Source organism: Phacochoerus africanus, chromosome 12, assembly GCF_016906955.1.
Source record: "Phacochoerus africanus isolate WHEZ1 chromosome 12, ROS_Pafr_v1, whole genome shotgun sequence".
Lineage (NCBI taxonomy): Eukaryota > Metazoa > Chordata > Mammalia > Artiodactyla > Suidae > Phacochoerus > Phacochoerus africanus.
Window position 1 is genome coordinate 69,271,722 of NC_062555.1, and position 12,643 is coordinate 69,284,364.

At 48.5% G+C, this 12,643-nt stretch overlaps 1 protein-coding gene across 3 annotated transcripts in view; it reads left to right on the forward strand.

Moving 5' to 3' along the window:
• Nucleotides 1-12,643, forward strand: part of SFMBT2 (Scm like with four mbt domains 2) — a 194,793-nt gene that overhangs the window by 124,497 nt on the left and 57,653 nt on the right. For all 3 annotated transcript variants that reach the window (XM_047755296.1, XM_047755297.1, XM_047755298.1), the window contains 2 exons: nucleotides 1,186-1,287; nucleotides 6,257-6,404. In XM_047755296.1, the coding sequence (XP_047611252.1) occupies nucleotides 1,186-1,287; nucleotides 6,257-6,404 (250 nt within the window). The remainder of the gene's footprint in view (nucleotides 1-1,185; nucleotides 1,288-6,256; nucleotides 6,405-12,643) is intronic.

A 12,643-nucleotide genomic window follows, 5' to 3' on the forward strand; every position in this document is an offset into this window, starting at 1 on the left:
GTTCTTTGGTCTGGTGACCTCTGCTGTCCTGTACCGACCAGCCTCTGCAGGGGGAGCAGACACAGCCCCGCCGACTCTGCACGATCCTCAGAGCCACATGCAGGACGGCATCCTTGGATGAATTAAAAATCCGCTTTACATTGGCAGATAAGAGAAAGTCGTAAAACCCCAGACATTTTTGCTCGTCTTACCCGGTTGATGTATTGAGACACACACAGCAGGATTGACTTGAAGCCCTTCTTTCTTTGGGGACAGGCTGCGGTACGTTTATTTATCCACTGCTGTGTGTACAGGCGCTGAGTTACGAGGCGCCTTCCCTCTTCAAGAGATAAATGCCGGCATCCGGAGTCCGGCCGCCTCCTCTCTTGCTGGGTCGCCAAGTGGTTATTGAACCTTGTTTCTGGGGAGGCAGGAAAGTGCGCATGAGGTTGCTGTGAGCCCGTCTGCAAACCTGCCAGGCACAGATTGAACAGGAGGTGTTGCTCCTCGTTATCAGGCCGGAGGAGTCAGGGCACACGGCCCTTTTGGAGTCTTTTGTACCCACACGGCCAAGTACAGCCACCGGTACCCTGAATACTCTTAGACACAGAAGACAGGGACAGGCTGGGTCCCCTCAGGGTCCTCACTGAAGCCTGCAAAGCAAGTGCAGTAGCAAGAGGCCACGTTTTCTGAGGATGCCCCCCATGTGTTTGATTGATTGATTGATTGATTGATTGATTGATGGCAGTTCCCGGGACATGCGGAGGTTCCCAGGCCAGGGACTGAACCCTCCACAGCAGCCACCCCAGCTGCTGCAGTGGCAATGCTGGATCTCTAACCTGCAGCACCACCAGGAAACTCTCACCCTTGCTTTTTTTAGATGATTTGATTGCCGCTATTACTCCTCCGAGACAGTCCCGAAGAAGATTAAAGCCCTGCAGTGTGATTTTGTTTGTTTGTTTGTTTGCTTAGTATAAATTTCAGCATGAGCACAAAGGCTTGCTTCCCTTGGGAAAGCAGTTTAGCCTGCAGAAAACAATTAAATGCATGGTCTCTTGCCGTCATTAGAAATCCAGCATGGGGAGGGTTAATTATGTCAGTCCGATTTCAGGCACCAACCAAAACTCAGTGACTCCGTAACTCCAGACAGTTGCTGAGTTACTTCCGGATACCATTGATTTCAGTGTTTTTGTCCTTTCCCCTCAGGACCACGCAGATTTGCGCAGCCATTTCTTCACCGTTGGGATGAAGCTCGAAGCGGTGAATATGAGTGAGCCCTCTCACGTCTGTCCTGCATCAGTGACCAAGGTGAGGGTCCCTCCCCAGCGCTCCACGTCCACTCTAAGTGGAGCACACACGACTTTCTATTCCAAGCCAGCCCGATGAGACGCGCTCGTGCGGGGATCTGTCAAGGCGCCAGGCACACCTAAGGAGGAATTGCCTCCTCTCCAGGCCGGTGCTGTTGTCAGCTCCCTTCTGTCACTAATGTCATGGCGTGAGACCCGTCCGATGGCTCCTCTTGTGATGATGGGGTGCAGGTCAGGTGTCCTGTGATGGTACAGCGTGCAGATGCTCCCGTCCTGCCGTGACCTGGACGAGGGTTCAGACGTGGAACTGTGAGTGCACGGTAGGGAACTCAGCCGCTGTGGAGGTGCCCCCGTCTCCCAGGAGTGACCCTGAAACCGCCATCTGTCCCATGCCACCTGAAGGAAAGGACCGATGGGTTGGCTGGTTGTAATCTTTGTAACAGTAACTTGTCCTTCCTGCACCGGTCATGGTTCATATGATCTGCTTCTGTTTTGAAAATACTTGAAAACGATGCAAAGCGAATCCCAACCCCCAGGGGGTCAGCCCTTCCCTGCCTTCCTCTCTCCTGCTTTCAGTGACTACAGGGAACCTCACCCAGCTAAGATTCACAAGCTTAAAACAAAGCTACTGAGGAAGTTCCCACCGTGGCTCAGCGGTAATGAGCCTGACTAGTATCCATGAGGACTCGGGTTCGACCCCTGGCCTCTCTCAGTGGGTTAAGGATTCGGGTTGCTGTGAGCTGTGGTGTAGCTTGCAGACGCGGCTCGGATCCCACGTTGGCTGTGGCTGTGGTCGATTTGCCCTAAAAGGAAAAATGAATGAATAAATAAATAAATAAATAAAACGGAGTTACCATGTCATGGAAAGACATTTTTATTACAGTCTGATAGTCTTTGAAGCTTGCAATTTCCCTTTTCCCTTCCTCATCAAAGAAATCTCTATGAAGTGACCTATCCTAACATCGAAAGTATGGGTTTCTACCTTAAATACATCTATGCACCATTTATATCCTCTTACAAATGGTGCGAGAAACTAACAAACCGAGATTCTTCGCCAACATGTGTTTTAATGAACAGCCTTCCACGTGTTTCGTGGGGGTTTAAAAGTCAATTCCGTTTTAATTCCTTTTCCTGAAAGAGACCCGGTGATTCATGTTTTGAAGTTATTGGAATCATGCTTTTTAAAAAATTTATGACAGTATGCAAGATTTTCCAAAATTTGAGACATACTCTGGTGATAATATATGACAGAATATGGGAAATGGCTGTGATAATGAAATGTCTTTTTCTTTTCTAAAGATTTTTTTGCCTTAATGAACATAAATTATTTCTGTAACTGTTAAAGCAATTTATTTAAAGGACAATTACATAGAACAAATAATGACTGAGGCTCTGAATGATTATCTTGGGGTTGAAATGCATGCTCTCACTGCTCACACACCATCCATTCATGACCTTTTTATTTGGAATGGCCTGGGGGGTTTACTGTGTATTCCGGGGGTTTGCACATTTTCCCGATCTAAGGAGTGATACCTTGTTGAACCCTGGCCAGAATTTCCCTTTGATCCAATAGCAGGTGATCTGGTAATGCCAGCTGACCCCTTCTCTCGATGTGTGTCAGCCCCTTCTTTTTCTAGGAGGCTGTGGGGTCAGCTTCACTGGGGGTTTACAAATAAACCAAACAGAGGTGCAGATGGGCGTAGTCTGACAATGGGAGACAATTTCTCTATCTTTAAATAGTTGTCTCAGGTCCCAGCTGTAGTGCAGTGGGTTAACAATCTAGCTTATTATCGGGTTCGATCCCCGGCCCGGCGCAGTGGGGTCAAGATCTGGCATTGGTTGCCGCAGCTGTGGTGGAGGTTGCAGTTGTGGCTCCGCCTCGATCCCTGGCCCAGGAACTTCCATGTGCCGTGGGGGCGGCTGAAAAAGAAAATTAAGTAAGTAATTGTCATGGATAATGTTAGGATGTGACGTTTCAGCCCAGGGAGCTTTATCTCTTTGGGTAGACTTCCAGGGACCGACGTTTGATTTTTCACAAAATCAAACAAACAACAAAAAAGAAAAAACAAGAACGAAGGAATTTGCTAGGTAAACGTTATTAGGGGTGGAGGCAAGGAGCTCCTTCCTCTGCTGTTGAAGCGGTTTTTCTTTGCGTTTTCTTTCCCTTACCCTCCGTCCCAAAGGTAACCTGCTTCAGCGGTTCTGTGTCTGGCGGATCCTCCTTGTGTTTCTGGCCGTGTGCGGCCGCCTCTTAGCACGTGGCTCGGCGCCCCTCTGGGTGCAAGACTCACCCACGTGGCAGGAAGAGTTAGAATGTTCTTCATGCCGAAGATTTTCATAATTAAGTGGATTTCTCTTAGCATCGGAGGAGGTTTTAGATATTACGTGTGAGACAGTAACGCGCTGCTATTAATTACTCATCCTCATGAAAATTTCATTTTTTTGCTCCTTGGGGCTTGTCTTCGTGGCCCAACCATTGAAGAAATAAATAACAAATAGATGAGAAGTCAGAGAAGCGCGTGGAAGAGGCAGTGTGCAGCGACCAGCCGGGGGCACCGTGGGGGCGTTACGGGGACACGCTGCTGACAGTTTCAGCTGGGGACGTGTGCGGTTTAGACACAGGATCCTGGCATTAGAAGTTGCAGGTTCTGTTTTGAGGTCGGCGCATTCCGAGCCGCGTGGTCTTGGGCCAGTTGCCTGACTGCTCTGGGCTTTAGTCCTGAGGCCTGTGCTTCTGGACCAGGTGGACCGGTGTTTCTGAGCCATTGGGACCATGAACCTGATGGATTTGAAGACACTTAATCTTGCTTTTCCTCTGAATTACGTGCCCGGGAAATGTGCGTTTCAAAGGGTTCCCGAAATTCCCTAGTGCCTGTTCTTCCGGGATCCGGTTTTGTGAAGGGATCCTGGTTCCAGAATTGCGCATTTTTATTTTTCATTTTATTTATTTATTTAATTTTTGTCTTTTTAAGGTTGCAAGTGTGGCATATGGAGATTCTCAGGCTAGGGGGCGAATCAAAGCTGCAGCTGCCAGCCTACACCACAGCCACAGCAACAGGGGATCCGAGCTGCATCTGACCTACACCACACCTCACGGCAACGCTGGATCCTTAACCCACTGAGCAAGGCCAGGGATCGACCTCATGGATACTAGTTGGGTTTATTACCTCTGGGCCACAACGGGAACGCCTCCTGTTTGGTTTGGTTTGGTTTGGTTTTCTAAGAATTGCACATTTTTATTCACAGCTCCGTGTGTGTGTGTGTGACTAGATCACATGAATGTACAAATGTTTATGGAACACTCACAGGCACCTTTCTGGGAGATGGGACCGTGGACAGAGTCCTTGCTCTTACAGAGCTTATATGGTGCTGGGGGCGCAGACAGACAGTAACAACCTCCGAAGTAAATTACTATCGTGCATCATGTGTTGAACGCTAAGGCGAATGGGGGGACATTGGGAAGGGACCGCTGGGGCATCGGAGTGAAGGACAGAAGACGTGGTGGTTTAAGTCGCCTGTCGGGGCCGGCCTGCCCCTGAGGGTGCGGCTCTGTCCTTGGCTCCCGAAAGTCTGTTTTCAAAGGCACCCCTCGGGCAGCAGAAATCTAACGATTTATTAGAACTCACATCGAGCAGACCAGACGTGCGTCCACTCTCCTGCTTAGCTTTGACCCTGGCCGATGCCAGAAAGCATTTTGTAAATGAAGGAGCCAGGAGGGGTAGCTTAGTAAGAGGGTGCGCGTGTTCTCAGAAACACTGGTTTATGTCTGTTGACTGGGAAAGGGATCTCCCCCAGCCCTGGCCTGTGTTACTTGCTGGGCTCTCTAAGCCGGTCACGCGTTTCTGTGTGGCTGTCCACCCGAGGGTCGCCCTCTGCTTTTCCCATCAGCCCGTCTTGTTCCCCCTCCTCTTCCCTGTGGGTGTTATTTATCACACTCCATGTGTGCTCGAGCAGTTCCTGCATACTGGCGTTTTCTAGGCATTGTGGGAATGTCTTTTTTTTTTTTTTTGTCTTTTTGCCATTTCTTGGGCCGCTTCCACGGCATATGGAGGTTCCCAGGCTAGGGGTCCAATCGGAGCTGTAGCCGCCAGCCTACGCCAGAGCCACAGCAATGCGGGATCCGAGCCGCGTCTGCGACCTACACCACAGCTCACGGCAACGCCAGATCCTCAACCCACTGAGCAAGGGCAGGGACCGAACCCACAACCTCATGGTTCCTGGTCGGATTCGTTAACCACTGCGCCACGACGAGAACTCCTGTGGGAATATCTTGATGCGTAACCAGGAGGAGGCTGTCCTCAAAGGGCTGGGGGTCGGCCGGGAGAGAGGGACGTGGCGTCCGGCGCAGCAGGAAGGGGATGTTCAGCGCAGAGGTGCACGCCCAGTGCGGTGCTGGGGCGTGGGGAGGGTTCCAGCAGCATTCACGCTGGGGATGCGCCTTGAAACAGGCGCACAGTACAGGGGCCGTCCCAGGTGTGGATCTCTGAGGCAGGACGTGCCGGTGAGAGAGGCTTCCTCTTGGGCTGGAGGGCTGGTGGCTCTTGGGGTGGACGCACGGTGGGACCAGACATCTCTCAGCCAGACGGTGGATGGAGGTTCTTGAATGATGCAGTGTAAGGATGCGGGTCCCTGCTGTTGATATTGAAAAACCCGTCCCGGCTAGAATTTGTCTTCACTTTATCAGTTTGTTTTTCTTCTGGCTCTGGCTGTTGGTTTGCTTCCATTAAGTCACGAATGCTTTTGCTTCTCGAGCTCCTCATATATTCAAGTTATTCAACTACTTTGCACGAAAAGGATCACCAGTATCCACTAGCTTTTGCCGGGGGGCCATCTGCGTGACAGATATGGGAGGGCCAGTCCTGTGGATGGGATGTGTTTACTGCCTTTGGAAGGGGGCCCGTCTGTCACACTAGCATATCACATGTCGCCCCTGAGGAATTAACTCCGGGCTCTACTGTCTTTTCTTTCAGGTTTTTAACAGTCATTTCTTTCAAGTGACTATCGATGACCTAAGGCCAGAACCTAGTAAACTCTCAATGCTGTGCCATGCGGATTCTTTGGGGATCTTACCCGTCCAGTGGTGCCTTAAAAACGGAGTCAGTCTCACACCTCCCAAAGGTTTGTATTCTGGGGGAAAGTCGAGGGTTTGTGCCCTGCAGGAGGATGCCGGGCTGTCACGGATGCCCCTGTCAACACGGAGACGTCTGTGTTGTCAACATTTTAGATGTCGTGAAAGTACAGCGTGTTTCACGGTTAGTGTGGCGTGGGAGTCTGTTTCAGCCCCTTCCCCTGGTGCGGGGTGTGGCCCTGGGCTCCCCCAGAAACCATTGCTCCCTGCCTCTGACTGCGTGACTGCCCTAGGAGGAGACTTAGGTACAGGTTGTGCTGCCTACAGGTGACCAGGCAAATCAGCACGCTTAGTTTTCCAGACGGTTATGTAGGAACACCCCTGGTCCTCCACGGATGCGCTGCAGAATCAAAGACACGATACACATCCGCGTATCTTCATAATCCTTTAAATGATGGTACAGCAGTTCCGTGGCTAAGAATCCTTGCATTCCGACGGCAGCGGCTCCAGTCCCAGAGAGGTGTGGGTTCGATCCCCGCCCTGGAGCAGTGGGTTAAAGGGATGGCTGCCGCTGCAGCGTAGGTCACAGCTGCAGCTTGGATTCAGTTCCTGGCCTGAGAACGTCCGTATACCACGGGCGCAGCCATAAAGAAGAAAATGACGATGCAGGTTCTGTGTTATGAACCACCTCTTGGTAGCAGGGAAGAGCTGTCTTCCTGCTGTGAAATTGCGGCAACGGGCCAGTTGTAGAGTTTGAAGCCCTTGGGTCATCTTTGTTTCTCCCCAACTTCTCAGCAGAGCATGCATGCGAATCGGTCCTGTGTCACTGAAGAAAGTTGTTTTCTAGATAACTGAAATGCTGCCGGGTTGCCCTTTGCAAATTCCTGATTAGTTCCCAGTCAAATAGGGTCTCTCGAGGAATTTTTAAAAAATTATGTGGGTGTTTCCTTACATAGCTAAAAAATAGGAAAAATATTTCTATATGCATTTTGGATGCTTAACTGATGGATGGCAGAGGTTTCGTGTTTATTAGAATCTTTAGAATTTCTAAATATGTTTCAGAAAATAGACTGATCACATAGCGTCAAACTTTCCTAGGAAAATGGGTGTGCCTCTTTGGATAATTGCATTGCGTCTTGTTAAAAATTTGTTTTACGTTAAGGTAACTGAACTCTTAAAACATGCAGTGAAATGACAGTACAAGAATATTTATTGTAGCGCATATTTTTTATGTCTTAAGCTTTTCTGTGTGTGATGTTTAGCCACAGTTACCATTTCTTCTCTGTCACCCAAGTATTTGCGGATATTTAGTGATATCACATCGTCTTGCTGTGAGTCGTCCCCTGTGTTTTTCCCCTCTTGGGAGTGAAGCCTGCCTTCCCTGGTCAAATATTAGGTCACATCTCGTCAAATACTGGGTCGTGGTGATACGTACCTCCCCATAAGAGCATCTCAGTGATAACCATTCTTAAGCCCTTGAAGCCTTCGAGAAGTCTGATTCCCCAGTCATTTCTAGGGGCTGTCTTGGCTGTGGGACTGTTATCTTGACGTCGGAGAGTTTTTACTCATAAAGCAGTAAGAGGAAGACCAGTAACTTAGAGACAAAGGCTCATGAATATGAGCAGATCCTCTTCTCAATAGAGAATCACGGCTCCTCACGTGAACCCATCCGAATAAGAGAAACGCCCGTTAAGGTCCTGTTAGAATGGCGCACGTCACTCAGATGAGGTAGGATCCACAAGAGAGAGGAAGCAGCAGCTCTGTCTTGATGGGAATGTGGAGAAACAGGATTCACAGACTTGCTGGTAAGAGAGCAGGTAGGTGCAAACTATATGGAAGGCAGTTTGGTAAATGTTACCAAAATTCTACAGCTGCGTTTAGCCGCTGACGTAGCAATTCCACTCCTGGAAATTTCTCCTAAACTCTTAATGGACAGATTCATAGCCATTAAAGTTTATGGGTTTGGGGGTTTTTTTGCGGTAAGATGTATAATAGCAAAAGACGGGGGAAAATCCAAGAGCCTGTCCGTATGGGAAGGGTGTGGTAGATACTGGGTGTGTATATAATGAGAACTGTGCAGTTGTGAAAAGGGACAGGGCACATCTCTAAGGACTGGTAGAGGAAGCGCTCCAAGACAGGCTGAGAGTGCCAGAGCCCAGTGGAGTACCGTCGGAGGCCTTTTTTTTAGAGAAGAGGTTTATAAGGATATATACTTGTGTTGGCGCATGTGCCTCTAAAGAGACTCTGAAGGTTACATAAGAAACCGAGGAAAACGATGACTTACCTGTGGGCTGTGGGCTGCGGAGACAGTGACCAGATGGGAGTGAGACTTCTAACAGAAAGCTTTCTCTTTTTTTTGTCTTTTTAGGGCTACACCCGTGGCCTATGGAGGTTCCCAGGCTGGGGTCGAATCAGAGCTAGAGCTGCCAGCTTACGCCACAGCCACAGCAACGCAGGATCCGAGCCGTGTCTGTGACCTACACCACAGCTCCTGGCAATCCGGATCCTTAACCCACTGAGTGAGGCCAGGGATGGAACCCGCAACCTCATGGTTCCTAGTCGGATTCGTTAACCACCGCACCACAACGGGAACTCTATGAATACTTTTTTTTTTTTTCTTTTTTGGAGCCACAGGTGCTTCATATGGAAGGTCCTGGGCTGAGCGTTGAATTGCAGCTGCAGCTGCTGGCCTACACCACAGCCACAGCAACGCCAGATCCTTAACCCACTGAGTGAGGCCAGGGATTGAACCCGCATCCCCATGGACACTAGTTGGGTTCGTAACCCGCTGAGCCACAATGGGAACTCCAGAATACCTTCTTGTTATTTTTTTCCTCTTCGATCTAAGTGAATGTATGCTCTGTTCAAGAATAAACATACCATTACAAGCAGAGGGTTTTATAACTGAAAGGGATCTTAAGGATTACCTCATCAACTCTTATCATTATATACGTGGGGAAATCGAAGCTCAGTTGTGTTACATGATTTTTTAAGTCTTGGGGCTAAACTTGGCTTAAAACCCCAGTCTTAAGATCCCACACTGAATGCTGCTTCTGTATAACCAGATCCAACCTTTACTGCTGTTTTCTGTCACTGGTACCTTCATAAAAGTCACCCTTCTCAGTAATTTGGGGGCCTTTTGTCGGCCTTGCGCAGGACTGAGGGATGTCAGGACTGGACTGGTCTATACGGCAGAGCATTTGGAGAATTTCCGTTCTAGAGAATAACGTTCCAAGTGTTTGCAGTTATAACAAAGTCGACAGGTTTATTTATTGAGCACACTTACCATTTTGTAAGACTATTGATTATATATTTCTATATATCGCGTATGTAGTAAAGTCTATGTATCTTTGTAATCACAGTGAACGAAAGCTTAGAGGTGGTGGTGGTTTCAGCAGAGCTGATTTTACAGTTTCTTTTGAGATCGTTTGTTACACGTCTCAGATGTCCACTGGGAATCACCATTCTTTGCTTTATTACGGTATGAGTTTGTTGTTTGTAACTCAAATTCTGAGAGTATATAGGATTTATTATACGTGATGGGTTTCTTCATGTCTTTGGCTGTAGAATATCTTTTCTTGGTGAGTTCCCGTCTTTTTTTTTTTAAGTTTTATTTAAAAATTTTTTGGTTAAAGTACAGTTGATTTACAACATTGTGTCAATTTGTGCTGAGCAGCAATGACCCAGTCATTCATATACATACATATTTTTTTTTCTTACGTTATTTTCCGTCATGTTCCAAAAACTGAATCAATGATCAGTTTTTATTTTTTAATTAAGAATTTTTTTTTGTTAGAATCCAGTTGATCTGCAGTGTTGTGTCGATTTCTGCTGTACAGCATAGTGACCCAGTCATACATACATACACATTCTTTTCCTCATGCCATCTTCCACCATTCAACATTTATTTTTAACCTGAAAGACAAGGAAATTGGAGTGGCCGGCATTTGCACTCACTTGACTTAGTCATTTTACCATGTTTTCCTTTTTTGCTGAATTATTCCATGAGTGTAAGAAAAGAATGATTCAGTTGGAAATACATGTACATTTTAAAGCTTTGCATCCAGGAGAACTTGAAAATGGTTGTCAGCTGAGAATATGGAGGGAGCTGCTGGATTTCAAAGCCAAGGGGCTCTTGAGCAAACAGCGTGGACGACAGGAGGGCTTTAGTCCGCTACTGATGGACACTCATGAAATTCATTGGGGGATGTTTGAGAAACTTGCTCGGGAGGCGACCTAGTGCCTCTGCACGTGGTGTCATCCATCGAGCGCCAAGCCCCCGTCCGTGTCGCAGGGGCTCCATGCAAGCCTCGGGGCTTGAGAGCAGAGAGCTGACCGTTCAGTAAGGAGAGCAGTTCACGGAGCAGGTGCCCGGCAGAGCCGGACTGGGAACCTGCTCTTAGGCTGTGGTTTCTGTCCTGTCGTCTCTCCGTCCTACATCTCTGTCCTGGGGTTTGCTGGTCTTCGAAGATGCCTGTGTCGTGTTTCCTTTCAAAGAGACATTGAACTCGGCTTCCCATGAACACCAATGGCCCAGCACCTCGAGGATGTGATGTGCTCGGAGGGGCGGACGAGCTCGCTCCAGGGCGCTGGGCTCTTCTGGACAGGGGCCGGGATCCTGAGCGCTTTCTTTCCTCACCTCCCTCCATCCTTGCCTTTCTCCTCTGTGTCACACTCCCCACGCGGGTGTCTGTCACTCTCTTAGCTGCCGGAGCAGGTGAACGTAAGACAGGTGCCTGTCTTTGTCCTCTCACCAGCAGCTAAGCAGAGTCCAACCACCTGGAGACTTAGAGTGAGTCATTAGGAAACACATGCCTCTCCTTGGTTTAGAAAGTGTTAGCACTTTATAAAGACCTTTCCAAATTGCGGATGTAATATGCATTCATTAAAATTTTCCCGAAGAAAGGGAGAAGAAATTCCTATCCTGAAAAACACCTTCTGGTGGATATTCTCTCAGATCTGTGTTTCCTGGAGTTTATAACTTTGCGTGTCTATTTAATTATTTTAAACCCGCTACCATGTCCCTTGATTATCAAGATGTGACCTGCTAAAATACCTACGTTAGGTGAAGAGCTCCATGATTTGTAGGTAAATTATGGATTGAAACACACTCCTGTTAGTTCTCTGTGGCTCCCACTTCTCCTGTTGTTTCAGTAGGACACCCCACGATGGAATTACTTCTCTGTTCTCACTCCAGACCCTTCTCCTCCAGCCCCACATGCCTCTTTGCTCTTCCTAGAACATTCCAGACTTGCTCCTGGGCTTTGCAGTTGCTGGTCCCCCCCAGACTCACCCTCCCCTCAGTGGCCACATGACGGTCACATCCTCAGCATCTCAGCGTCTCCAGGCTTTGCTCCCCGCAGCCCTCCCTGTGGCCCTTCGGTCTCACTTGTGCCGTCGGCCTGTCCCTGCCCGTGGGTTGTCTCTTGCCACTGACATGCGAGCTCTGCAAGGGTCAGGGGCTTGTTGCTGTGTTGATCGTTGCTGTGAGCAGACGTGCTGGTACAGAGGCACGCGTAGCACACGGCGCCCTTAGGGAGTGCACGCGGCGCGAGCGCGTGAGTGAGGATGGCGGGGCTGGACGCAGACGTCTGAACGAGCCTGACGCGTGTGGCCGGGTTGGCCTGTGCAGTGGTTTTTCAAGTTGCACGCCAACCAGAAGGGCGCAAAGGTGCGTGTTCCCCAGGAGTCTTCACAGCCGTGGGTTTGTATCACGGCTTTTCGTTCTGCCCTTCGGGTGGATGTCAAACAGGGCGTCCTTTTGCTGTTTTTGACTAAGACTGTACCTTTTTTTCATATCCACCCAGCAGAGATCAGGAGTTTTCAGTTCTGTGGTCTCTCTTTTTATTTTTTGAGAAAGAAATGTTTCCTAAAGCCCTGCCTCTCTCCCCACCCCAAGTCCTTGGAAGAGGCGCAAAACCACCCTGATTGCCTGGGGATTGTCAGGATTCACTGCCTGGTGCTGAGGCAGGGCTGACTTCCTGTAGTAACTGGGCACAGTCTGGGTTCTGTTAGCAAAGGAGCAGCGGGAAAGTGGCTGAGGGGAGGCAGTCTTGTTTTTCTGGATTCATTGACCAGTGCCTTTTAAAACAGAACAAAGAAGCTATGCTTTCAAAAAAATTTTATTATTGACATAATTCACAGGTATTAATGAAAACCTGAAAAATACAAAGAGGTAGAAGAAAAAAGTATCCAGGAGTCCCACCACCCAGATAATTATTTTGATATTTTTTAGTAAGTTTTTCTTGAATTTCCCCTGGTCTTTTACTTTGCATATTTTAATGTAAAA